The 26,662-nt window shown below is 55.7% G+C and overlaps 1 protein-coding gene across 1 annotated transcript in view; it reads right to left on the bottom strand.

Annotated features, from left to right (window-relative positions):
• Nucleotides 1-5,232: 5,232 nt before the first annotated feature.
• FRAS1 (Fraser extracellular matrix complex subunit 1) overlaps nt 5,233-26,662 on the bottom strand; it is a gene marked incomplete at its 3' end in the record, with an annotated part of 109,301 nt that continues 87,871 nt past the window's right edge. Inside the window, exons 40-73 of the mRNA XM_082281605.1 lie at nt 26,059-26,194; nt 25,578-25,774; nt 25,085-25,238; nt 24,452-24,715; nt 24,153-24,341; nt 23,620-23,739; nt 23,020-23,199; nt 21,047-21,171; nt 20,343-20,483; nt 19,526-19,753; nt 19,138-19,251; nt 17,985-18,135; nt 17,322-17,481; nt 16,884-17,046; nt 16,410-16,656; nt 15,477-15,821; nt 15,060-15,220; nt 14,539-14,686; nt 14,237-14,442; nt 13,617-13,773; nt 12,852-13,052; nt 12,043-12,230; nt 11,605-11,880; nt 11,196-11,428; nt 10,759-10,919; nt 9,834-10,048; nt 8,675-8,825; nt 8,268-8,375; nt 7,939-8,098; nt 7,447-7,563; nt 7,173-7,339; nt 6,649-6,854; nt 6,214-6,360; nt 5,233-5,817 (exon numbers count right to left, since the gene is read on the bottom strand). Of these exons, the coding sequence (XP_082137731.1) occupies nt 5,233-5,817; nt 6,214-6,360; nt 6,649-6,854; nt 7,173-7,339; nt 7,447-7,563; nt 7,939-8,098; nt 8,268-8,375; nt 8,675-8,825; nt 9,834-10,048; nt 10,759-10,919; nt 11,196-11,428; nt 11,605-11,880; nt 12,043-12,230; nt 12,852-13,052; nt 13,617-13,773; nt 14,237-14,442; nt 14,539-14,686; nt 15,060-15,220; nt 15,477-15,821; nt 16,410-16,656; nt 16,884-17,046; nt 17,322-17,481; nt 17,985-18,135; nt 19,138-19,251; nt 19,526-19,753; nt 20,343-20,483; nt 21,047-21,171; nt 23,020-23,199; nt 23,620-23,739; nt 24,153-24,341; nt 24,452-24,715; nt 25,085-25,238; nt 25,578-25,774; nt 26,059-26,194 (6,501 nt within the window). The remainder of the gene's footprint in view (nt 5,818-6,213; nt 6,361-6,648; nt 6,855-7,172; nt 7,340-7,446; nt 7,564-7,938; nt 8,099-8,267; nt 8,376-8,674; nt 8,826-9,833; nt 10,049-10,758; nt 10,920-11,195; nt 11,429-11,604; nt 11,881-12,042; nt 12,231-12,851; nt 13,053-13,616; nt 13,774-14,236; nt 14,443-14,538; nt 14,687-15,059; nt 15,221-15,476; nt 15,822-16,409; nt 16,657-16,883; nt 17,047-17,321; nt 17,482-17,984; nt 18,136-19,137; nt 19,252-19,525; nt 19,754-20,342; nt 20,484-21,046; nt 21,172-23,019; nt 23,200-23,619; nt 23,740-24,152; nt 24,342-24,451; nt 24,716-25,084; nt 25,239-25,577; nt 25,775-26,058; nt 26,195-26,662) is intronic.

The following is a 26,662-nucleotide window of genomic DNA, read 5'->3' as shown; positions in this document are numbered from 1 at the left end:
CTGCAAGTGCTGTCCTGGTCCCAGTCCAAGCGGGTTCTGGTTCCCAGCTGCTCCCTGTCTGTGCTGAAGCAGCCTCCCACAGGCAGAACAGGCGCCGACAAGACTCCAAACTGAGGATTTTTTTCCCGACAGGAAGCGTGGATTTCAAGGCGTGAGGGAGATTTCTGTTTCCAGCGTGGATCGACTCCAAACCTCCCCGCCCACGGCGCATCCGACTGCAATAATTAATTTATGTCCATCCCACCTTGTCCCAGCCCAGCCGGCCGCGCTCCCCCCGGCGCGTCGCTGTAAAGTACTTGTGTACAGGAGTGAGAACTGCAGATATTTATTAAAAGTGGGTTTCTTGTCAGTATTTTATGTACTAAATATTTATGCTGAGGGCAGGTGACTCTTCCTTTTGCCAAGATCAGATCAGGAGATGGAATTAGATGCTGTGTCATGTGGATAGAATGGAAATTGAAGCTGCTAATCTGCTGTAGAGAAATTGTTGGTCTTATTCTTTAAGAAAAGGTTTTTTATCACAGGCCTCTCTCATTTCTCAGTGGTCGTCAAAGTTTCACGTGCAATTGCTGCTCTCCTGTAAAAGGTCCCCAGGATCGAGCCATTTAATGCTGTGGGGGGACTGGGGCCCCCAAGATCCCATTTTGGCGGCATCCTGGTGGCCCTGTGGGGTCCCTCGGAGGAAACAAGGCTGGCACTGGCCGTCAGCAGAGGTTTCAAGCCGCGGGGCCGCCAGACAGGACGGGCACCCCGTGCAGGAGCACGGGACAATAAAACCTTCAACATCCCGAGGCTTTCCCTGCCTTGACTCACGTGGCAGCATCTGGTTTTGGCCTTTTTCAGTTTCCTCTTTTGTGGCCATTTCCATCCCAGGCAGGACCTTCCCCAACTGGAAATAAAGATGGAAAATTTTAACGGGATTTTTAAAACCGGAAGTTTTGCCATTGGAGAGTGTGAGTTGCAGAAAAATTGAGGGAGAGGAAGGAGAGCATCAGGTCCCACCTGGTAGCTGTCAGAGGAGCTGCAACTTCTTGGTGGCGGGGAAAAAGTCGCTGTTCGAAATTCCCTAAGTTCCAAAGGCACGAAGGGCAGGAAGTGCCGAAGGCAGAGCTGGGACCAGCCCGCGCTGGGACCCACGGCACGCTCAGTGCCAGCTCCTAGGCCAGGTGTGCTCGTGGGGCTGCCCAAGGACGGGCACGTGGGTGGGCAAGGCAGCCGCTCTGGCTCCCAGAACATCGGAGGCACGAGGAAAACACCGCTGGCCCCGGCACGGCCCCGGCACAGCCCTGGCACGGCCCCGGCTCCCCGCAGCCGGAGCGGGATCGGCAGGGCCGAACTCGGCCCCAGCGCCCGCCCCAGAGCGGCTCCTCCCGCCCGCGGGATCCGGGTCCCGATACCAATCCCGGTCCCGATCCTGCCTCGCCCGCCCGGGACCCCCGGCGGACCCCGGCAGCACTCGGCCCCGCACCCCCGGCCCCGTCGCGGCAGCGCCCCGGGCTCGGCGCGGTCCCCGCCGGGAGCAGCCCCGGGGCCGGGCTCGCACAGCGCCGAGCGAGGGTCCCGAGCGCCGGCCCCGGGACGGACCCGGCCCCGGGACAGCGGCCCCGAGCGCACGGGGGCGGGGCGGAGCCACGGGGGCGGGGCCGGCGCAGGTGTGAGGGGCGGGGCCGGCGCAGGTGTGAGGGGCGGGGCCGGCGGGGCCACAGAGCGCATGCGCGGGGCGGGACTGGCACAGGTGTGAGGGGCCCCAGGGCGGCTGCGCGGGGCGGGGCCGAGGGCATTTAAACCCCGGAAGCCGCCGCAGCCGCCATTTTCTCCCCAGCGCTCGGAGCTGGCGGCAGCGGCCGGTCCGGGCTCCCCCGGCGGGGCCCACGTGAGGCGCTTCTCTCTCCTTCTCTCTACTTCTGCTTTTCTCTCCTTCCTCCCTTCCCCCTCTACCACCCTTCCCCACCTCCCCACAAACAGCCCGCTCCCTCTCTCCCCTCCGCCCTCCCTGCCCTGCTACGCACCCCGACCACCCCCTTCCCCTCCTGCTTGCCCCTTCCTCACTCCACTACCCAACCAGTCCCCCGCCTCTGTCCCTCCTGTCTGCTCCCTCCTCACCCCACTTACCAACTTAACCCCCGCTTGTATTCCTCCTCTATCCCTCCTCACCCCACTACCCAACCTGACTCTCTCCTCTGTTCCCTTTCTATCCCTCCTACCTTCCTGCTCCTCCTTTGTCCCCCTCCGCCCTACCTGACCCGGCTTCCCTCTGTCTGCCCTACGCACCTCCTTGTCTCCCCTTTATCCCTGCTCTGTCCCTCCTATACTTCTCTCTCCCTTTATTCCCCTTCCCTGTTTCCCCGCAGCCGCGGGGTTCGGGGCGCCGGATAATAAAGCCCAGAGGGCCGGAGCCCGGCGCCCCTCGCTTGAGTCCCCACACGGGGCCGGGCCCGCTGTGCGGGTCCCCCCATGCAGTTCACAAACACCGCCCGACAGCGCCGGGGCTCCGGCTGTCCCCACATCACACTGGGGGCTCCCGGGGTTGGGGGGTCGGGGGGGGTTTAGGGAGGACGCCCTCCTCAGGAGGGGGTGGGGGGGGTGCGGTTTAGGATGGGCCCCCTCTTTAGGAGGGGGTCCGGGGGGTGGGTGGGGGGTTAGGGAGGGCCCCCTCCGGAGGGGGGGGTCCTGGGGAGGGGTGGGGGTGGGCCCCCTCCGGAGGAGGGGGTCCGGGGTGGGAGGGGTCGAGGGGGGTCCGCCCTCCTCGGCTCCTCCCACCTCGGGGCCTCCCCTCCGGGCGGGATCCACACCCGGCCCCTTCCCAGGGCCCCCTCCTCCGGACAGGGGCCCGGGGGCGAGGGAGGGGCGGGTGGGGTGGGTAGCAGAGGGGGTCACGTCACTCTGCACCATAAATATAAAATGTTCTCTGGAGCAGCACCCTTCCCGTCCCCACCCACCCGCCCCTCCCTCCCTCGGGTCCCTGTCCGGAGGAGGGGGTCCCGGGGAGGGGGTCGGGATGGACCCCGGCCGGAGGAGGGGGTCCGGGGTGGGAGGGGTCAAGGGGGGGTTCCACCCCCTCCTAGCCCCTCCCCCCCGGACCCTCTCCTCCGGAGGGGGCCCACCCCAACCCCCTCCCCAGGACCCCCTCCTCCGGAGGGGGCCCGCCCTCCCCTCCTCCCACCCTCCCCACCCCAGGACCCCCTCCTGAGGAGGGGGCCCATCCTAAACCCCCCAACCCCGACCCCCCCGGGAGCCCCCAGTGTGATGTGGGGACAGCCGGAGCCCCGGCGCTGTCGGGCGGTGTTTGTGAACTGCATGGGGGGATCCGCACAGCGGGCCCGGCCCCGTGTGGGGACTCAAGCGAGGGGCGCCGGGCTCCGGCCCTCTGGGCTTTATTATCCGGCGCCCCGAACCCCGCGGCTGCGGGGAAAGAGAGAAAGGGATAAGGGATAAAGAACGGGTATAGGAGGGACAGACGGGGAATAAAGGGGTCAGAGAGGGTATGGGGAGCAAGAAGGGAGGTAGGGGGAAGCCGGGGCAGGGACGGGGAAGGGGGAGAAAGGAGAAGTAGGGGAAGGTAGAAAGGACAGAAGAGGAACAGAGGGGAGTATCAGGTTGAGGAGGGAGCAGGCAGGAGGGATAGGGGGTGGTCGACGTGCGTAGCAGGGAGGGGAGGCTGGTGTGGGGGGGGGAGAAAGGGAGGAGTGGAGCTTGGGGGAGAGACGGAAGAACGTGGTAGGGGGGAGGAAAGGGAAAAAGGAAGGAATAGAGAGAAGGCGGGAGCTCGAGTCCCCCGCGCCTCACCTGGGCCCCGCCGGCGGAGCCCGGACCGGCAGCTGCCACCACCACCGACTGCTAGAGAGAAAATGGCGGCGATCGTGTCTTCCGGGGTTTAAATGCCCTCGGCCCCGCCCCGCGCAGCCGCCCTTGGGCCCCGCGCACCTGTGCCGACCCCGCCCTGCGCACGCGCCTTGTGGCCCCGCCCCGCTTTCTGTGGCCCTGCCCCTCACACCTGTGCCGGCCCCGCCCGGCGCTCGCTCCCCGTGGCCCCGCCCCTCACACCTGCACCTCCCCCGCCCCCGTCCCCCCGGTGTCCCGGGGCCGGCGCTCGGGACCCTCGCTCGGCGCTGTGCGAGCCCGGCCCCGGGGCTGCTCCCGGCGGGGACCGCGCCGAGCCCGGGGCGCTGCGGCGGGGCCGCGACTGGGGCCGGGGGTGTGGCGCCGAGTGCTGCCGGGGTCCGTTCGCGGAGCGGTGCTGCCTCTCCCCCGGTGCGGGTCCCGGGGATGGCGGACCGAGGCGGCATTGGGGGTGAGACAGGGGTGAGGACTAGCCCAACCCTAGCCTGGACTCGCTGCCCCCTTCTGCTACGATGTCGGGACGAGGTTGACCGAAAGCGGGCGATGGACCCCAAAACCGGAGCTGGGATGGGGGGTTCGAGTCCTGCCGGGGTCCCGGGCGGGGCCGCCTGTCCGCCGGCGGGAGGACCGAAGCGGGATCGGGGCGGGACTGGTACCGGGGCCCGGATCCCCGCGGGCGGGCGGTGCCGGGTGCGGCAGAGCGGGGACGGTTCGCGGTGCGGTCGCGGAGCCGCTCCGGGGCCGGCCGGGGCCGGGGCTCCCCCTCCGTGTGGGCGCGGGACCCCGCGGGGCGCCCTCTGGCGGTCACGGAGCGCGGTGCGAGCGCGGCGCCCCCGCGCGGGCAGGGCCGGCCCCGCAGCCCCGGAGCGCGCTCCCGCTCCCGCTCCCGCTCCCGCTCCCGCTCCCGCTCCTCCAGCCCCGAGGCCACCGCGCCCCCGGGGAGAGCACCGCCCGCCCCGCCGTCCCTTCCCCAGGACCTCAGCCCCGTGGAGCTGCCGGCCGCTGCGCCCCAGGGAAATGGGCACAGGAAGGAACACCCCGATCATACCGGGTCAAGTTTTTATTTAAGCTTTACTCTCTTGCAGAGGACGCAGAGGAACCCGGCGGCTTCCGCAGAGGAACCCAGAGCTCCCACATGCCAGGGCTGGGGGATGTTTTCCCCACACTGCCCAGCCCCCGGAGGCGGAGCATGGCAGAGCTGGAGAAGCACAGAGCTGGAGCAGCACCGGGAGAGGGCAGCGGTGCCATGCGGTGAAGCCGCTGAGAGAGGAGCAGCGGGACATGACAGCTGCCCCTCCTCACCAGACTCTAAAAATACCCGCAGAGCTTTTTTGGTTTGGGTTATCTTTATTTTACAGTTTATAAAAAGCTTATCCCGATGCGTGTGCTCCATTAAACTTCCGTGCCGTCGTGCAAATTGCTGTGGACTTTGACTTCCAAGTTCACCTGCTTCACTTTCCTGCCCTGCCCCCGGCCGACGCCGCCGTTTTCCCTCGGTGGATGAACGTTCCTGACGGTGCAACACCGGCTGCCCACGGCCCTCGGGGCGCCCCGGGGCAGCTCCACCTTGGTGTTCAAGGGGTGCTCCTCGGGGGCGCCCCTGGCAGCCTCCCGCTTCCTCCGCAGCTTCCGGCACTTCCTGGCGAGGAGGCAAACTCCGGACAGCACCAGCAGCAGCAGGGTGAGGGCGGCGAAGGCGCTGCCCAGGGAAGCGCCCGTTTGGGACAGGGAGGCCGCGACGGCAGCTTCCTCCCTCTCCAACAGCAGCGACTTCATGTTGGTGCCGTTCTTCAGCTGGTCGCCCTCGTTGTCGTAGATCAGGGAGTCATCCAGCGCCGGCCTCCCGGCCCCCTCGGCCAGGTCCCTGCGGCTGCGCTGCCAGCGGCGAGCCAGGGAGCGCTGGACACGGGGCCCGGCCGTGCCCTCCGGGCCGATCACGTAGATCACTTGGAGGTACCACTGGTGTCCAGCTTCCACCTTTCCCCAAGGGAAAGCATGGACAGAGGGAATGTTAGTGATGGCTTTTACACCAAGTGATTCTCTCAAGAGCTGGTGTGTTTTGTGTCCTGTTTCTGACCAAGTCAGCTCAGTGGGTTTTTCTAAGCAGCTGAAGTAACACTGACCACCCAGTGAGGTGTCCAGCCTTTGCCAATGGCAATAATTCATTCAGAAACATGAGTTATACGTTTTTAAAGAGCTTTTTCCTGAGTGCTCAGGAAAAAAAAAAAACTGAATTACCAGAATGGTACCCGAATCTCCATTTCCTGTGTCAGAATTGAATTCTGAAGGCCCAGAGCCTACAATACACCAAGTGTTTGGGAGGTCCTGGACAGAGATGTCAGTTTTGGGCTACCAAAAGCACTGGGTACATACCTTATAGAGAGCATCCACCTTGAGAGTAAATCCATCGACTCCAGGCATGCTGCTCACCGAGTGGAACTCGGACAGCTCGGAAGCAAAGTGGGCGTCAAAAGGCACATCGTGGAAATATTTATCCGTCACTTCTGGCTGGTTTCGGTCCTGGAAGTCAGAGAGGTGTCATGAGGAATGCTGCTTTCCCAAGGCAGGCTGGGCACTACGTAACACCTGTGCAAGGAATCTAATCCGAATGTCCCATCTCCACACCTACACGTAGGCGTAGATTAAGGAACACTCATGGACAAAGAGTAGGGAAAATCTGATCTTGCGTTCACAGTTTGCACCAGCATTGCTAAACATCCACCGTGTTTCTTCCCTCATCCCTTTGCAGTCACGATCTGCTCGTCGCCAGAGACAATCCCAAATGGGAAGCAGCAGCAGGGGACTCACCAGGAGGAGGAATCGGTGTTTCAGGTACTTGTTGGGTTGGATGCAGCCGTACTGGGGCCCCTCGTTGTAGACGGTGCCCGTGGGGTCGAAGAAGGGCACGTAGCCATCCCTGCCTGTGCACAGGTAGACCTTCTCCAGCTGCAGCTTGTAAGCGGCGTTGAGGTTTTGTTCCGGGTGCCAGAGCACACGCCCATACAGGATTTGCCCTGGGGAGGTCGGGACAAAGAGGGGCAGGTGAAATTCCCCAACCAGGGAAATGCTGCTAAAACCAGATGGGCTGGACCACACGTGGCTCTGGGTTTAGAGGGGTTTGGATTGTTTGGGAAGGGCTTGGTGTGTGGGGGTGACAAAACACCGTGCCAGAGCACGTTGTTGTTTCACAGGGCTGTAAGATGCTCAAAATGTCATTTGTTGCTGTGGAAGAGGCAAAGCCACAGCTGGGTTTTGCCCTTTCCTCTTCAAGAAATGGAAGCTGTGAAGGCAGAAACACTGGGCAGAAGCAGAACAGGAGATGTAAATCCTACCCTTGGAAAAAGCCCCTTTGTAATCCATTTCTGCCAGAGACATTTCGGATTTGGTGGGGTCCATTAGAAACACCTTCTCATTGTTACAGAGCTGAAACTCCGTGTTCAGGGAGTAAACAACTGGAACTGGGCGGTTTGTCTGCTGGAAGGCAATTGGGATCAAAAACCTGGAATTGGAACAAGGAAGGAAACAAAGGAGAGATGAGGTTTGGATCAATGTGCACCCCACAAGGGCTGACCCTGCCCTGCTGCCGTGGGGGTGGGGCCTCCTTACCGCTCAGGAGCGTGAGCTGTGCAGGGCAGGGGCTTGTCTCCAGGCTCTGCCCACGGCTGCGTGGGCTGCACCGTGCAGGGGATCAGGAAGATGGTGTATTCTCCAGAGTAATCCTTCCTGGGAACAGACAGGAGACCCTGCAGTCACCAAGCAGAGCTCTGAGCTCTTCACCCAGGGCAGCATCTCTCTCTTGCCCCACCAATGTCATCCAGCAGTCCCTGAGGGACAAATGTGATCTTCTGAAATGCACTGTCACCTCTGGGATCAGTCCATCCACAAGCTTCATTGCTGGAAAAATGCCTTTACAAGAAGCTGAGCTGATTTTTCTCTCAATAGAACAGTGTTCCAGCCCTGACAGCAACTCCCCACATACTCCAGCTGTGACCAAGCTCCTGAGCATTCCACACTATTGCTGTGGCTGCTGGAAGGTCACCAGGGAGAACAGGGAGTGCTGTGGGAAGCTGCTGAAGGGGACTGGCCCCCAGCCCTCACCTGTTGTAGGAGCTGGTTGCTCTCCAGAGCTGGTAGGGAGAGTCAAAAGTCTGAGCACTCCACAGCAGCTGCAGGTCAAATTCGATCCCTCCCAGGTGCTCTGGAGTCATTAAAGAGGACCTGACATCTGGCAGGCTGTGGTGCTCCATGACAAACAGCCCTGGGGGAGGACAAGGAGGTGGCAGGAGGCAGCGTACGGAGAGGCCCCACGTGCACCTCAGCACAGAGGGGCTCCTGGTGGGGAGAGGGACTTGTTGTGCTGCCTGTGCTGCCAGAGCAGAGCCGTGAGTGACCCTGGTTTGTGTCCCTGTCAGGATCAGTGCCCTCACCTCGGAACTTGGCCTGTGTCTTGAACTCAATGACCAGCCGGCCATCCTCGCGGATGTAGATGCGGATTATCTGCAGCCGGGCCGAGAGCACGCTGTCCGTCTGGATCCCTGCAAGGACAGCGGCACTGGGAGCCCACACAGCACACTCGCCCCTCACCTGGGCTCTGCCAGCCCCAGAAGCATTTGGGAGATCTCCAAAAGGCAGGGTTTAGTTGGGATCATCCTCCACTGAGCCAGCTACACACTTCCTCCATTATCCATTAGCTGCCTAAGCCCCCAGCAAGCATAAAGGGAAGGAAATATTCTGAGTTCCCCCCTCCCTCAGGACTCTGGTGGCAGTGCAGGAACTAAGGGAAAAATATGAAGGAGCCACTTCTTCCATAGCCCTTGGAGTGCCTGAGGCTCACCTGTCCTCCAGAGAACGGTGTCGTAAAAGAAGGAGAACTCCATCTCTGTGTGGTGCTCCAGGGAAGCCCAGCCCCTCGGGGCCGTCACATAGATGTAGGACACGTAGAGAGGGACATGGACTGTCAGGAAGGACTGGGCAGAGTCCCTTACCTGTCAATAAAACCCCAAAAAGGGGGTTATGCACCTTCAAGTGAAGTCAGAGGTGGCCCTGAACATTCTTTACGTGTAGGTACCTAAGACAAACCTGTGCTTTAATTCAGGGGCAGTGCTAAGGCTTGCTGGGGCCATGGGACAGAGGAGCTCTGGGCACAATTTCACCTCAAAACCCCCCAGTTTCCAAGGCTGTGAATTAACAATCAGCAATTCTGCTTGCTCAGGCCTCCCACAGCTCTCCATTTATTATCTGCACAGTGCAGCTGTACTTTGCAGGCCCCAGAGGGTTCAGGGAGATGTTCCAGCCTGGCTGGTGCCAGGCTCCACATGCTCCACTGGGCAGTTGTTCAGGCCAAGTAGCTCCTCTGGATCTGTGCAAGCAATTGGAGCTATAAAAGGAAAGTTAATGAAGTAGTCCAGGCTGGCAGGAATTAGAAGAGATGATGCTGGCCATAGCAATGGGAATTGAATGCAAGAACCTAAGGGAGATGGAGTGGGATGCACATGGGTAATGCAGCCAGGAGAGGGCAGTGAGACACCTCAAATAGTGAAAGCCACCCATTTAAAGGACGCTTTTGGCTTTTGGTCTGCCAGTCTCTTAATTAAGATTTTAGTTAAAATATCCCATGACCTCCCTCTGTTGTGGAGCATGGACTGATCTGCCTCTGCTCTGTCCTTTGCTCATTTCTGTTGGCTGAGAGCATGGTCAAAATTATAAAAGAAGAGAGCCCAGCTGAGAATGTTTTGTATTTCCAGTGTGACCATACATTAAAAAAGTAATATTTTCCTGGTGCTCTGAAGATTAAGACAATAAAACCTGTGTTACCCCCAGGAAAATAAATGAAGTAAGTGCACACAGCACTGTTCTCTTCCAGGTGAAAGGGGGGAAAAGCCACACTCCACCTCTACAGAGCAGAGCAGCAACACCTGAGTGCAATGCAGAGCTGTGCCCGGAAAGTGAGAGAGAGCTGGGATAGGTGGGAGAGCTCTGGACGTGCCTCTCACCTGGAAGTCAGCAGTGACAGAGCCTCCACAGACATCAATTAATTCAGTCATGTCATAATAAGCGTCGAAGGTCCAGATGCAGCTCTTGAGGTTGAGGTGCTGGTACAGCTGGATGCTCTTGGGCTCCCTCACTGCAGGGTCCAGCTGGTAGGGGCGGTCGTAGCCCGGGCCCAGCACGAAGCTGTCGTGGGTCACCTCATCCAGGAACCCTGCCTCTGGAGTGAGAGACATCAGGACACTGATCCCTCCCGATTTTAAACAGCCTGAAGCCAAGTATGGGGGTCTTGCTTCACTCCTGAATCATGGGAGCTCCTCTCCCTTCATTTTTCTGGAGGTCAAACTGGACATACTCAGGTCTTCACAGAGGAAAAGGTTACAGGAATGGGGTAAGCATCCTAAAAATCAAACTTATGGACCTATTTATTCAAGGTTGAAGTTAACCTTTAAGAAATGAGGAACAGGTTGAGTATGGAATTATCAGAACCAAGTACAACTCGCTGCCCACCATGGATCTAGCATGGATCTCATTGCCCGGAGTGTCAGAGACACAGTCTGCCTGTTCTTTTCAGCTCTGACATTTCCTTCAGCAGTGAATTGATTTTGTTGCCCCGTGGGAGACCTCGGTGACCCAGACACAGCGATCCAGCCCTGCAGATCCCTCTCCACCCGTGTGGATATCACAAGACAGATTTGAAAAGCAGAAAATCACCAGCACAGTGTGAACCTACAGCCTACAATTTCCTCAAACATTCCCATGCCTGGAATCCCATCTCCAACGGGGTAACTCTGGTCACTGCTGTTAGACCAGGAAGATTCATTGTCATTTACATCATGTCAAGAGAGCCCAGAGGAAGACAAAGCTGCCCTCTCGCATTTCTTTCCAGGCTTCCATGTTCAGGAAGCAAAGGCTGGCATTGAAGGCTACCTGAGATGCCTCTGAGGTCTCTGACAGTGACCAGGTTGGAGCAGACGTGCTGGTGCCTGTAGATGGACTCGGAGAGAAGGAAATGCAGGTTGTGCAGCGGCAGCGTGGAGATGAGGGGCAGCATCCCATCCTGGTGGGGGATCTGCACCGAGATGTGGATCCTGGAACAAGCAGCACATGAGACAGCAGAAGGGAGCAGCTGGGCAGGTACAGGATCCCCACAGCAGCAGAGCCCAGGCAGGTGAGCCTGATGTTTAGTTTGAGCTAGATTTCCCCAGCTACACATCTGCTCCTTAAGCTGTCCCACCAACTCCCAATTCCTGAGGGGAAGGGCACCCCCTCAGCAGAAGGGATGTGTTGTCCTTGTGAGCCCAGGCACCTCTGTAATGCCAGGGGGGCTGGTGAAGAGCTGCACTCGCCCTTGGCTAGGCTCATACCTGTTGGGATGCTCCTTGTGCTTCACATCCACGTACTTGAGCGTGGCAATGAACGACTGTGCCTGGAACCCTCGGGCTGTCCCCGCGACCACGGGCGTGTGACAGATGGCACTGTCTGTGCCTATGGTCACCACGTTGCTCCTCAGGGGCGTCCCCACGTGGCCAGCCTTGTCCACAGCCTTGGCCACGCAGCGCACGTGGAACCGCCGGCTGAAGTAGATGCTGTCCAGCACCTGAGGGAACGAGGAGGAGGAAACCAGTAGTGCTTCCAGCAGGCTTAAGGAAAAACAGTGCTGTATTTTCTAAGCCCTAGCACCCATGCCTCACACCAAGTCCCAGATCCGAGGAGATTTGAGGCTGGAATCTCTGCGCCCCTGCAGCTCCACCGTGCCAGTGCCTCTCCACCTACCCTGTGGTTGACGCTGGTGAAGGGGGTGTTGTCCGTGATGGTCTCAAAAGGCGACCGGGCTCCGTTCCCGTCCGTGGGGGCTGCCACTTCCCAGCTGAACTGTATGGAAGACTGGTTGATCCCGGCCTCTCTGCAGCGCTCCTTCATGAGGGCGTACTTGGGGAAGTGAGGGTCACAGGGAGTGACGCAGATGAGGGGGTAGCCTGGGGAAGGGGATTTCTTAACACCCTCCTTGGTCACTTCTTCCACGCGGTCGTAGTCAGCCAGGGTGACGACCTGTGTGGAGGCAAGAGAGCAGCACTCAGCTGGGGATGAGGGAAAGGGTGGAAAAAGCCATCCTTCCCTCTCATGTTGCCACTACAGCTTTACATTTTATTTCAGAAATCCCACTGCGGTTGCCAGTCTGTCCTTGAAGGGCACTAAATCACACCCACTCACCAGGGGAGGTGCTGGGAGAATCAGGCTCCCTGCCGCCTCCTGATCCAAAATAGTCACTGTGGCAGTGCTGGTGTCTCCGAGAACTGCTTCCACCGGGTCATCTGGGCCCAGCACCAGAGAAAAGGACTCGTGCCATTCCCGGTCTTCGTTGGACATGATCTCCACCTTAAACATGATGAGGGCCACACCTTTGGGAGTGAGTGCAAGAAAAACAGAGAGAACTCAATTCATCATCAGAGACTGCTCTCAAGTTCTCATACAAACCCTGTGCAGCTGCTCTAGGCTGTGACCACGGAGACATTATGATAAAATACACATTATAAATTTTATTTCCACTCATTGCTGCTAATAATTTATCCATAGGAGTCTACTCTAAACATAAAACTCCAGCTATGACAACTGATCCAATTGATCTGGTGATAGATTTACTAACAGATGCCATCTGAGGATTAATAATGACTGTCTTGTATTAGCTGTCTGGAAGAAAAATCTGGGATGCAAAGCACATTCCCATCCCTGCTCTCCCTCAGGCCAGTGTGCAGAGCTGTTTGGTGAAGGCTTCTTGGTCCAGCAACACAGTCTGAGGTGTTCACAGCCCTACATTCCCTGAGGAGGACTTTGCCAGGTGTCAGTGCTTCTTCCTCTGATCTGATCAGCCTTCATTTAACATGTCAGCTTTTTTGAGTAATAAAATTACAGCAAACCTCATGCAAAAAGTGGCTCTCCCCAAATCTCCTGGATATCCTGACGCACACAAAATGTCCCTGGTCGCACCCCGACGTGTAACCCTCCCTGTGAGGCCCCTTTACCTGGGCTGAACTTGAGCATCCGACTCTTGGGGTAGTAATCCACGCCGGCCTGCGCCGAGCCGTCGCGGGTGCTGCAGCGCACCTTGGAGGTCCTGTTGTGGTCCCCCCTGCGGACCACCGGCACGTTCAGCACAGCCACTCCCTCCGGGCCCGGTGGCTCCCGCACCTGGTACGCGGCCTCTTCGAACTCGATGGTGGGGGCTGCAGGAAGAGCAGTGAGGGAAAAGCCCAAGGTTTGCACCCCTGACTGGTTCAGCTCAGCTCCTTTCGGACTCATCTACACACCCTCAGAGCAGGGGGCTCCTCAAAGCAGGGGCCAAAAAGATTTGGGTGTGACTTAGGGCAAAACCTAACGAGCGTGTCGGGCTACAGAGGATGGCAAATGATTCTCCTATCCCTGCCTCCCACACACCCCCAAATCCTCGCCACGTGCTGGTGCTCCACCCCTGCAGGCTGTCACACCAGAGGGACCTGGCATCCCTCTTCTCCCCCACAGTTCTCTCCAGACTGTGACACTGTGGAGGGAAGGGAACATCTCCCAGGGGAAGCACAGCAACTCTAACTGCAGGGGAATGGGAAACAGAGAGGCAGCGGGTCCAAGCACTGTTATTCAACTCTTCCCTTCGGCCCAGCCCAGTGCACACCAGTGACCTGCACACAGGGCTGTGACCGTGGCACCGAAGGCATCCACATGTACTGCACTGATGGGACTGTGCCAACTCCCTTGGAACCACCATGACATCCTTGCTGAGCAGCGTCACTCACCGTCCTCGTCGTTGGTCACAGTTATGGTGGCCACGTCCATCTTCCCAATCCGAGCTCCGCTCCAATGGTTTCCAAGCGGGCTACCCAGATAGACCTGGAACTGCTCTTCTGGTTCAAAGGCAGAGTCATCAGTGACGTGAACACTGCAGTTCTTCACCTAAAGCCAAGCAAAGGGGAGAAAGCAGCAATCACTGATAAATCTGATAAAGCCACATGAAGGCCAGGCTGTACTTCCCCATCCAGGGTTTCACATCAGAGTGCCGTCCATCCCAGAAGAAACCCTTCTGGTTTTAGGGCTGCTACTTCAGTGTGGACAAACCATGCTGCTACATGATGAGACACAGCAGCAAAAACATCTCCTTCCACAAACCCACAGCTCTCTGTACAAGAATCCCGAGTCCTCCTGAAGCATCAGATTTGCATTTCACAATTTAACCAGTTTAATCGTGAAACACACAACCCCTTCAGAGTGGGTCATACTGCCAGGACAAGAATTTGTGTAATCTGAAAGCAGCCTGGACAACTCTGTCAGCTCCCTCTGATGACACAGAGGCAAGGAGGAGATGTGAACTTCTCTCAGCAATGGTTCTTGGTTCCTCCACAAGGCAGGTCCAGCTCACCTTCTCCCCTTTGAGGAAAGTGATGCGAGACTCCTCTGCATCCCTCCTCTCCATGAAGTCCTCCATGACCTGTGCTGTCTGGCTCCGGGTGTAGCACCTGACAGAGGACTCGTAGCTCAGGTCCCCCGTGCGGAAGATGGGGATGTGCAGGGTCCCCTCCTTCTCCTTGGCCATGTAGGTGGCCTTGGTGAACTGCATGCTGGGCACTGCAGGGGGGCAGAAACAGAGCCAAGCAGTGTTGAGGATCCACAGGGAGCCAAGAGGTGGGAATGGAACAGATACAGCTGCCAGGGATAACTTACCATCTTGGAAGATGTCATTGATGGCCACGATGGCTTGGAATGGCTTTGCCAGCTCGGCTCCGTGGGGGGAGCTGAGGTAAACAACAAAAGTCTCCAGCCCTTCTATCACTGGGTACTGAGCATCATCCAGGATTGTCAGGGGGCAGAACTGGGGGGAAAGTGGAATTCCTGCTGTTAGAGGTACAAAGCTTTCGTCCTTCCCAGCACTCACATTTGGGAGTCTAGTGTAAAGCCATTCTGTCATTATGTTTTCTGAATCCATTAATCAATGTAAATAATGTTCTAGATAAATCCAGCATATAATTTCAGAGAACGGGCTGCCATCTTTGGGAAGATGTGGCGTGATCAAATCCCCCCTGCCTGGAGTGCTGACAGGGTGGGAGTCTGTGCTTAGCAGACTCATTAACAGTTCTCAAGTGGCCCTGAGAGGATTTTCAAAACAAATGGCAGATCTGCGCAGAAACGCAAGACAAGTGCCACCAGGCAAAGCAGACTCAGCAGGAGTCCAAGTGGCTCCTCACCTCTTCTGTCTTGCCTGGCCTGAACTCTATTTTCCTGGAGCTGGGGACATAATCGACTCCCGGGCTGGCCGAGGGCGGGTCTGATGTCCGAGTGGCACACCACACTGATGTGGGCATGGAGAGGTCAGGTCCCTGCCGCAGCACTGGAATCTCAATGTGTCCTGCACCAACAGATGCACAAGAGAGAACAAGCTGAGAGAGCAGCCACGTACCACAAACCCACTCCTTTCCCTTCAGCAGAGCCTTCTCCCTTCAGCACTGCTCCGGCCCCCAGCCTCCCCCTCGGTGCAGAGGGAACCACAGAGCCCCTCTGCACTTCTCTGACAGTTCTGCTGTGCCCTGAATTGCTCCTTGTGACACATCTTCCTGGTGAAAGCTTCCACAGTGAGCACCCCAACACAACCCCCTGCTCTTCACCTGCAGCCTCGCTGACGGTAAAGGTGGCGTTCCCCAGGAACACCGTGGAGGCGTCATTGGGACCGGTGATGACCACGTTGGCTGAAGCCCGGCTGCCAATGCGGGCGTTGTCCGAGGCGTCGGCCAGCACCACCTCGAACTCCTCATCCTCTTCATATTCACTGTCATCGATCAGAGTGACATCACAGGTCACCACGGTGACACCCGGCCCCAAAACGAGGCGGTTCTCATCCGCCAGCCCCCGGGACTTGAAGTCGGAGCCGGATTCCAGCATGTAAAGGCTGCTGCCCTTGGCTGATTTGGGGACGGTGTAGCAGATAGCAGACACAGTGCTGCTGGCATCCCCTAGGAAGCAACAGGAAAACTCCATAATTCTTTTAAAAGTGGAAATACTTTTAATCTATTTGGTGGAGACACTGTTCACTTCAATAATAAAGCAGCATTCAGAAAAGAGGGTGAGGAATGAAAAAGAGCACTATCCCTGCTCCTGAACTTGCATAGCAGCCACCTTAGACCTGAATTCCAGGCACGTTCCTAATCCACACTCAGGAAACTGGTGGCACTTGCCTATTAAGGAACACTTGCCTATTAAGGAACACTTGCCTATTAAAGCCCAGTGACAGGGTCCACATAAAACACCCTCTAGATCACCAAGAGGCTGCAAATACAAGGGTTTGCTCCTGCTCGTGCTGGGAGTTGAAACGAATCCAAACCCAAGAAGCTTTAACAGCAGAGGCAGGAAAGATAAAAAAAATAAACAACAGTACCCTGTGTGTTGCTTGCCATTGACAGAACCTCTTCCAAAACATCAGAGAACACCCCAAAACCATAAGCAGGCAAAGCCCAAGGGCTCCCTCTCTGCCATGAGGGTTCCCCCTCTGCACGTGTCCCTCCCGCGGGGCTCAGCACGCCGTCCTGCGCGGCCCGACGCACCTTTCCGTTCCACAGGAGCCGAGAGGAAGCCGGCGCTCTCGCTGACGCGGAACGTGCTCCTGTCGAACTGCAGCGTGGGCTCGTCCTCGGGGTCCGCGATGGTGACGGTGGCCCGGGTGACGTTGCCCAGCAGGGCGTAGGCCGGCATGCTGAGCTCCACGGAAAAGCTCTCCGTGCCCTCGAACACATCGTCGTCGTTGATGCCGACGGTGCAGGCCTTGGTGTCCTCCCGCTCCTCGAACTGCACCTGGAAGGCAGCAATCCGGCTGCTGTCCTTGGACTGGGGTCTGGAGCTTCCTGTCCTTCCTGTCTCACCCTGGCCTGAGTCGCTCCCTCTTCTGACAGCAAATAACGCATGTGATTTTACAAGTGAAAGACACCCTCCTTGGTGCTTTTATCACTTTTCACCCATTCTTTCCTCCGGGCTTGGTGGCAGGTATGGTCAGGCCGTCCCTTTCCTGTGTCCCCACCTACCTGCCCTGCATACTCCATGTAGTCCTGCTCTCCAGGCTGTGATCCGGATCCAGCAGTGGCTGTTCCCTGCTCGGTGCGGCACAGGACAATGCTGTACTGGTTGAGGTTCCCGATCCGCCTCACAGTGATGCTCACAGAGCCAGTGCTCTCCCTGACCTTGTAGCTGGAAAGAGATCAAGCACACACAAATAACAGGCTGGGGAGCAAACTCTGTGTGGTTGTGTGACACTGAGCACCACAGACTCAGGGTGAGCGTGGCCTCCATGGAAAATCCGAGGCACAATAATAACCGGGGGTTTGGGCATGGGGCAGCTGCCCTGTGCTTTAGCCCAGCAGGCCCCTCTCCTCACGGACAGAATTTCATTTCCACGCTGTAGGGAGCTCAGGTAAGAGCCCAGCTCCAGCTCAGCCAGGTGCTGTGACCCCCGTGCCGCTTACCTGGTGTGTGTAAAGCTGAGGAGGGACCACTGGATGTGGAAGACATTGCCGCTGACCACGTTGGGTTTACCATCCTTCACTAGGAACTGAAAGCTGTCCATGGTCTCCTGAACCTTCTCCTCATGCATCACATACCAAATGAGGCCCTGGTTCACGTCCTCTGCCAGGAGGGACATCCAGTGAGTCAGCACAGAAATCCAAAGGCAGTTTTGTAGATGAGCAGTGCGGAGGCACGGCTCCACATGGCCACAGGGATCAGCGATCACAGTGGCACAGGAAGCAGTTACCCCCCTCACCTCCCCTTCCCTCTGCCCCACAAGAGTGTACTTTCCCCACACTGCTGACTCTGCACAGCTGGCTGCACATCTACCAGACCTTGTGATGATCAGATGCGCTTGCAAGATCTACAAGCCCCCTTTGCTGCCCCGAGTCACATCTCCAGCTCTAACAAGTCTGGAGAACCTGGGTGTGGCTACAGGACTCAGGTTGGCATCTATAAGAAATTACAGGATTTCTGCAACTGACAGCAAAGTTCAGTGCTTATTTTCAACACACTTTGGAGATCTGCTCCTTTTCTTCTCCCCTTCCCCCTATTTTTTCCTTATTTTAACAAACGGAATCAACTGAAGGAAAAAGGCAGCAGGACACGGCCCAGCTCCATACCCTGCGTAAAGGTGGTCACAGCTGTCCCTGGTTTCAGCTTGTTCTCCACATGACCATTCCTGGGACCGGTTGTTATCTCGTAGATCAGCTGTTTGTCATCTGTGTCAGGATCTGTCGTCAGTAATTCCTTCTTAGTGATGAGATTGGTGGCCTGGATTAAAGCCAAACCAAGGGAGTAAAACTGAAGCTCCAGCAGTGCAAGTCTGATTGACTGTTTGCACGAAAAGCCCAACCATCCCTCTGTCAAAACAGTTCTCCATGAGGGAAAATCTCAGGATATGAAAGCACAGAGCAGCCTTGAACAGAGAGACATCCCACAAGGTGTTTGACAACACAAGAAGAGTTCAAATTTTGCCTCACATCGGGTTAGTTTAATTAAAAAGACAAATGTGGCTCAAAGAAAAGCAAATCCGAAGCAGCTGCCAAGCCCTATCTAGCTGGGACTAAAGTCTAGGACTAATCTTTGGGTTTCAACTGGAAGCCTCTATTCCATGAGCTGTGCTGATGCTCAGGTGAGGCCCTGCTTGGCAAAAAACCATTTGCAGACAGCCTCAGATTGAAAGACTCGCTCAGGACAGTTCACACAGCTCTGGTGAGCTCCACGAGAGCCTCTTTCAAAAGCTCTCGCACGGATCTGACTCAGTTCCACCACAATTTGCTTTCTCTTCAACAACAAAATGTTTATAACAGCAGGAGAAAGAGAGAAAATTGAGCTGCTCGAGGCTGCGGGAGTGCTTTTCCTGAAGTGAGGAATTTGAGCTGAGATAGCCATTTCTTAATACAATTTCTTACTACAGCATCTTCCACTCATGTTTTTCTGGGAAGAACCAAAGTGTTTCTTTGCAGTTAATGCTGGCTCCTCAAAAACAAGCTGAGAGTTTCCTGGGGTTTTGTTTGGACTTAAGCAAAACAAAGGCATGTTATAGCAAGAAATTCCTGCACCATATCCTTGGAAAGCCATGTATCTCTGCCACAGCTGCTGCAGCACATCATCAAGATATCTCCACCATCAGCAAAGCTAAAAATATACCCTGGGGTGTGTATTGTCCATCACAATAATAAAAGTGCTGAAGGATCAGGATGTTTCCCTGCGAAGCCTCCTCTCCAGGAACAGCCTGAGAAGCAGCCCAAGCTGAGCCCAGGCAGGTGTTACCTTGCCATCCGTGTACTCCAGCCACTGCAGGCCCAGGTTGGTGACAACCCTGGGTGTCCCGTCATCCACAGGGACGATGTCCACCTGGAAGCGCTGCGGTGCTGCGGTCACAACCTGCCAGAAGTTCAGGGAGATGGGTGTTACTTTGGGAGTCAGAGCCTCACCCACCACTTCACCAGCTTGGCTCCCTCCAACTCTGCCGGGATCAAGGTCCTGGGTGAGTTTGCACACACAGAGGGCAGGGAGGGGAAGGAGCAAAGGCACCAGGTAACTGAGAACACTCAGCCCTTGCCTTCAGTGCAGCCACAGCAGCTCAGCCCCCTGCTCTGAGACGAGGCAGCTCCCTATGAGCTCACAAGGCCCCCTCCCATCCCTTCTCCTCCCTGACCTTCTTCCCGCCGTCCTGCACCACGAAGAGGGGGTTGGTGCCGTCGGACACGGTGAAGGTGAAGCGGTCCCTGAGTGCGCTGCCGCCGTCGTGGCTGTAGCTGATGCGGTTCTGGTAGATGTCATCCATGGTGAAGGTGGTGGCCTGGAGGGGCCGCTGCCCGCGGCCGCTGCGCTCGATCAGCCCGTGCCGGGGCGGCTGCACCACCCGGAATGTGATGGACGCGACCTGCACCCGCACACGGAGGGGCAAAGCTGGGGACACGACCTCAGCACCAGGCCAGGCCTGTCCTTCCAGCTCGTGAAACCTGGACAGGGAGCCTGCCCAGGCGGCTTCCTGTGTCACTGTTTCCAGCCGGGGCTAACCCAGCACATTCCTGATTGCCCCAAGCCCTGCCCTGTCCTTATCCCTCTCCCAATGTGGCTCCCTACAAAACAAGGCACATCCCACCAAACTACCTATTCAGCTGGTCTGAGACAGCTCCATGAACACAAGAGCAGCCCCCAGCCCTGCAGCCATTCCAGGCAATGTGTCCCTTGCACTTCTGCCAGGGCGGAAGCAGCAAAAACCTTTGGGGCAGGATTTTGGCTCAGGCAGCCAGATCTCTCACTGCAGGGAGGTAGCAGCGAGGCAGAGCCAACATTAGACAGCTCAGCCTCTGGCCAGACCCAGAAAGAAGAGGAAATGCCATTTTCATCCGTGCTAGTCATAAATTCAGTGTCAAGGCCATAAGTCTTTGAACACAAGCCCATTTTCCTGACAGCCCAGCTGTGCAGCAGAAGAGGGGAGGGAGGAGGCTGGGGGGGTCCTGCCTTACCTCTGTGTCAGCATCTGTTGCTTTGAGCTCAAACTCGGTGATGGTTTTTCTCACCCCTTCCTGAACTGTCATCCCAAAGCTTTGCACTATGGGTAAGGAGTCATCCACGGGGTTTATGGTGATGTCAAACATCTGGCTCACCTGGGACAGGAGGAAAAGCCTCTCTTGATGAATTCAGCCTTCCAAGAGTGTGACTTCATCACAAGAGCACAGCGATCCCCAGTTTGGTCACTTCATTTCAGCCTTGTCTAGTGAGTAAATCTGAGCAGCTAAGCCCAGATCATGTGAATGCGACCTTGTCTATCCCTCCCCACTAATTAATTCTCCCTCTTTCTGTGATATTTGTGGACATCTGCTTTCCCTCCCTGTCTCATTCAGTTTTGCCCCTCTCCCTCTATGTGCAGCTATGCTTTTCCTCTTTCAGAAAGCAGGAAAAAGGCATTTCTCCAGGGCCTGACTATCATCCCCACACTGTCAGTGCACTGGATCAAAGCTGAGCTCCAGGAGCAGCTGGCAAGCAGCTGAAAACCAGGCACTCAGATCTTGGTGAGCCAGTCCCACGAGGCCACGTGGTTCCCTGTTCCCGGCACAGGGCTCACTCCCTGCCCTGAGGGATGTGGGAACTCTCACAGCAGGAGAAGGAAGAGCAGCCCCCTCTGCCCACAGCACGTTCCTACTCAGGCAAAAGCCACGCTGGGACTGACCTCGTTTGTCCCGTCAGACACAGAAAAGGTGAAGGCATCCGTGTGCTTTTCCGTGTCACTGGTGTGGAGGTACTGGATGCTGCCAGAGGCCAGGTCTGCCTGGCTGAAGGAACTAATTCTTGTCCCTGGAAAATGAACAATAGGGGGCAAATGTGCAACAGAAAGGCAGGGAAAAAATACAGGAAGCAGGACATATTTAGCCATAAGGACTCAGTTTTGGCTGGTTCTGCTCCAAGTCAGGCTGCCCCATGAACCTCAGCTGAGCCAGGGATTTAGCTGGCACAGAGCCTCCTAAAAATCTCCTTCTCCGAAAGAAGTCCAGGCTTCTTTTGACCTCATCCTGTTGGGAGTGGGCCTCCCAGGGCAGAGGGGGAGAGAAGCTGGGAGAAAAATGGTCAATGTAACACTTGGATTGTCACTGCTGGGCAGGACTAACCCAACCATGGCATCACTGAGGATGAGCTAAAGATCTTCTGGCCTCACAGCAGTTTTCCAATATGCTTTCCAAGTGTACCCCTGCATTTAGAACAGACAAAGTCCCTTTTTCAGCACTGATTTATAGCAACATCTTTACAGGCCATTAGGTGTGACACCGCCACAGAAAGGCACCTGACAAGCATTTTAAAAAGCACTTGAGCTTTTTAAATCTCGTTGCTGTGTTCAACAGTTTTACTGATGTTATCAACAAACACCCTGACAAGAAGTTTGCTACCAATATATCACACTGAATGGCTGGTGACAAGGATTGGCCACACTACAAAAGACAGGATCTGATTTAAATAAATGAGCCAAAATGGAATGATCAGCTAAGACTTCCTCAGAGCTCATTAGCTGTAAAGGTTTGGGTTCTCTCTCACTTCAGTACTCCCTCCTTAGGTTTAGGTCATTTAAATCATGATTACAACTCCTTCCTGGTCTGTGACTCTGTATCTTTCTTAGTCCCTCACACATGAAAAAGCACAGAAATCAGAATGATCATCACATTTTAAATAACAGGAGGAATAAAATCCTTAATTCAAGTCTCCAAAGTGCAAGATTCACTGTTTAGTTTGCAATGTAGACAAAAATATTGCAAGTTTTTAATTTACTCTCAGCGTGGGTTTTGCTTATTATAACTCATTCATTATTCCTGCCCTTTCAACACGTTTTTGGTGAGAAGATGAGGCAAACCACACGCTAAAACTGAGCTGTACAGGGACTGTCTGCATCTTGAAAACACACAGCAGATATTTCCACTTTACTCTCATGTTAATGAGAAATCTACAGCTAAGAAGAAATATAATCTTAGATGAGTATAATAAAATCAGAAGAGTATATTATGTGACAGCATAGATTTAGATTAATTCATCAGAGAGGGGCAGCACACTCACAGTGTCAGCAGGCACAAAAGGCAGCTCTGAAATTCAGATCACATGTGCAGGTAATTATTTGCTGAGTTCCACAGGACTGAACAACCTGAGTTCCTCCCTGAACAACCAGAGTTCATTATCCAGCACAACCAACACAGCCCAGCATTGCTTCCTGTTAAACTCGGTGGACAGTTCAGTTCCCTTCCTCCCTCCAAAGCACAGCTAGGGAAAGAGGCTGGGGTTTAGGGATCAAGGGACATACTGGCCAAGAGGGGGACAGAAAGCAAGTTGTCTGTTCACCAAGATGGGCTGTTTCCATGGGCATTAAGGGATGGATTCTTTGGGGCACTGCACAGCAAAGGCCAAAGGTTTTCCTGTCATGCAGAAGCAGCAATAAACTCGCCCAGAGACTGAATACATCCTCAGCTGGGATTATTGGGCCGCTCTGCCTCCACTCACCTTACTCTGCAACCCTCTGGGCTAATGGCCACTTGATTCCTTACAGGAAATGGAATTCTGTGCTGCTGCTGCTGCCTCTGGGCACGTTTTTCCTGCAGTGAATGTTTAGGGCTCAAAAGCCTCCAGTGTCTTGCTGCTCCAAGGGCCCAACACATCCCTGCTCACCTGGAGAGGCCACGTGCTCCAGGTGCCCCAGCTGGGGCTGCCGAGTGACCTTGTAGTGGAGCTGGGAGGCCTCGCTGTCCTGGTCAGTGGCTGAGAGCTGGAGGGTTGTGATTGTCTTTGCTGAGTTCTCATCCAACACCAGCCCTTTGTTAGTGATGATGGAGGGGGGAAATCTGTCCTCTGGAAGGGTTAAACACAAAGCTGAGTTAGGAGACAGACACACTTCTTCCCTCAGGTACTTGTGCTCAAGCAAAACACGACACACACACAAACATTTTGGTAATTCTGAAACAGGAACTCTGGGCCTTGCCATTAATCAGGGGTGGTAACATTATAATGTCCTAAAGACAATCTAAACAGCATGAAGATACTACGGGGAATTTTTCAATCTTTTCACTGAGTTTGTCAGAAGCCAAAGAACAAACCCTTACATCTGCAAAATCTCCCCATGCCCCTCACTTCAAAGGCCCTTGAATTGACAGCGCATCAAAACTGCATCTCAAGAACCACGTTTTCCCTTGCACTACATGTGGGATGGGAATCTGTGAGCAGGCCTGAGCTGTGCAGCAAAGAAAACATAACTTCAGCACTTCTTTTTACCTATTACATGGATATAAAAAACCTGGTCTGTCAGTTTGTTGCCATCTGCATCCATCACATCAAAGGTGAAGGGGAAGTTTCCGCCAGGATCCCCTTTCCTGTGGCTGTACACCACGTGCCCTGGAGAGAGGGACAGCAGAAAAGAGATGCTTTATTACAGGCTGCAGCATTGAATTCTTGGTTTGGAAGCAGGCTGGCACCATCAGCTGCGGCACTTGGGGCTTGACAGAACTCCTGGATTTGGGTTTCATTACTTTCTCTCTTTATTCTTTTTCTCCTGCTGAGAGAGACTTTTAAACATAAATTTAATGATACATGGCTCTGCTCCAACATAACAGCCTGCTCTTACTTCTTTCCTTCTCCCTTCCCTACTTCAGCTCATTGTCCCCCTCTCATAAAGGTCACAGAATCACGGAATATCTCAAACTGGAAGGCACCCATAAGGATCCTCAACTCCCTGCTCCTCGCAGCACTACCTAAACCAGCCTTGGTTTATACACTTGCCGTGACTACCTAAAATCCAGCACTCTCACCTTTGTTTATATCAGCCTGGGTGAAACTTTTGAGGGGTCCTTTGGCAGAGATCTGGACTGGACTATTGGCAGTGGTCAGCTGCAGCTGGCCCCTGCTGGGGTCCCTCCTCAGGACAAATCTGATGGTTGTGTCCCCTGAATGACCAGCTGCTGCTTTCAGGTGCTGAGCTGTGAGCGGAGCTGCAGAGCCTGCACCAGAGAAAGCAAACCCACAGTCAGCTTCAGCCCAGCAAAGCAAATGGTTTAGGCTGGATCATCCAGCAGCACCAAGCAATGCCACTCTTGCCCTGTCCCCGTACCAGCTGGGAGCTGCAGGTCCCTGTTGACAGCTACCGTGAGTGGCTGCTTCCTTGGCAGCTCCATGGAGAATTCCAGCCTCCCTGCCTGTGTGTAGAGCCCGTCCGTGAGGGAGAAGCCAAACTCGTCAGTCTGTGCCGTGGCACCGCTCTGAGTGTAAACAATCAGCTCATCCAGAACGTCCTGGTAGGTGAAGGAGGAGCCCCTGGACAGCACTTGGCCCTGCTCCGGGGGCTCTGCCGCGCTCTGCCTTCTGCGGAGCTGACCTGGCAAACAGCAGAGGGATGAACAGTGGGGACGAGACAGCCTGCTGGGGACAGAGCCTTCACCTGACACCCTGCCTGCCTCTGGCACTGCAGAGGTGCCACCTGCCTGCAGGGAGTGGGGGAACACGGCAGGGAACTTCCCAGGGAAATGCATGCAGTCCCCATTTCTCCTATCCCACAAAGAGCGAGGGACAACTCTCCAAGAACAGGGCTGTCCTCAAGCACAGTCCTGGTCCAAATTGTGCTTTATCCCACATGCCAGGCTCCCCTCTCACATCAGGGGCTCATACACACGCACACAGTGAAGACAGACAGACACCGACGCAGAAAGACGCCCTGTCCCTCACCCCCCCGCCTGTCAGGACGTACCATGCTCAGGACCTTGGCTCACCACGATGACCAGCTCACTGCTCTGGGTGTCCAAGTCCTGCAGGCTGAGGGAGGCGTTGGTAACAACCACGGCTGAGCCCTCCTGCACCCGGACAGGCTCCAGCACCATCTTCGGGGGCTCGTCGTTCTGCCGCTGCACAAAGGCACGCAGCCAGAGAAAGGAAAATGAACGCAGGGAAAAGACCCACCTGAATGAAATACAAGCTTCCAAGTGACAGTACCACTGCTGATGTCCCTCCAAAGCTATCCAGCATCACGGCTGCTTCCAAGAGGGAGGAGACACCAGAGCAGTAAGCCATGGGGAAGAAGCTACAGTGCACAACTGTCCTTGGGCATCACAGGTAGATTATGTGCCTGTGCCAGGGAAAGGAATCTCCCTCTAATCCCCTTCCCACATACCAAAAAGGAAGGAGCAGAGCTTGCCCGTGAAAAGTGTCTGTGTGAAAGGAGAGGGCTCTGGCAGCCAGCATACCTGGATTGTGATGTTGATGCTCTGCACCTCTGACTGGCTGAAGCCATCACTCACATAGAAGCTGAAAACATCACTTGTGGGCTCAATGCTTTCATGGACGCTCTGGAAGTAGTAAATGCTGTTCTCCAGAACATCTTGAAGGGAAAAGGATGTATCTGTGGTCCCTGCAGACTCACTCTGCGGGCCAAAGCTCTCGCCTGCAAACCAGAACATCACTGGTGAAAGGATGCTCGAGTGGCTGGTAAACTCAACATAAACCCAGCAGCATGAGGGGAAGAAAGGCACATTGTGAAGGCTGCAGAAGGAGGGATGTTCCTTTCTACATCTTGTGGCAGGGAAGCAACATCTGCTTGGAGTAGGCAGTGGGGAAGCTGCACTTTTAGATGCAGCACAAGTGATCCCCTCCATGGGATATGACAGATGTGATCCTGTTAGGAGCACAAACCAGCCAGGAGGAAGAAAAGAGAGCCAAGCAGTTTACCTGTCCTGGTGTTTTTGACATAGCCATACACAGGCAGAGTGACAACGGTGACCCTCAGGTCCTCCTTGGCAGCAGTATCATAATCAGCAGTGAAGTGGTGATGAGCCAGCAGCGGGACCCTGCCCCCCTCATCCACCTAGAAAGCAACAGCAGACAACACAAATCCTTACTGAACGAGGCTGCCTCCATGGAGAAGGCTTGCCCGGGCTCTGCAGTGCTGTCCCATCCTCCCCTAGGTCTGTTAATCAGGAATTCAGCAGGGAGGTGAGGTGATACGGGAAGAACAAAGACTGCCTGGCCTCCAAGAGGAGCCTGTGAGTTCTTTATCAGGACAGGAAGGGAACTGGCAGAGTCATGCTGACCTCTTGGAAGGCAAGATTGGCATTCCTTGTTGAGGAGAGCCTTTTGAAGGCAAGGGAGGGGGAATGCAAAGCTGGAAAGGAGAGAGATGACTTCCAAAGGCTTTGATAAGGAGTGTGAAATGCTGTGTGTCAGTCCAAAGCACCAGGTGTCTTCAGACTTGTCTTCTGCTCAACTCTTACACACAAGCTGCTGATAGGGATAGGGATAGAGATAGGGATAGGGATAGGGATAGGGATAGGGA

The sequence above is a fragment of the Coloeus monedula genome (genome assembly GCF_965178545.1).
Source record: "Coloeus monedula genome assembly, chromosome: 5".
Classification (NCBI taxonomy): domain Eukaryota; kingdom Metazoa; phylum Chordata; class Aves; order Passeriformes; family Corvidae; genus Coloeus; species Coloeus monedula.
The sequence above is the reverse complement of the archived record's forward strand: the minus strand, read 5'-3'. Positions and strand labels throughout refer to the sequence as shown.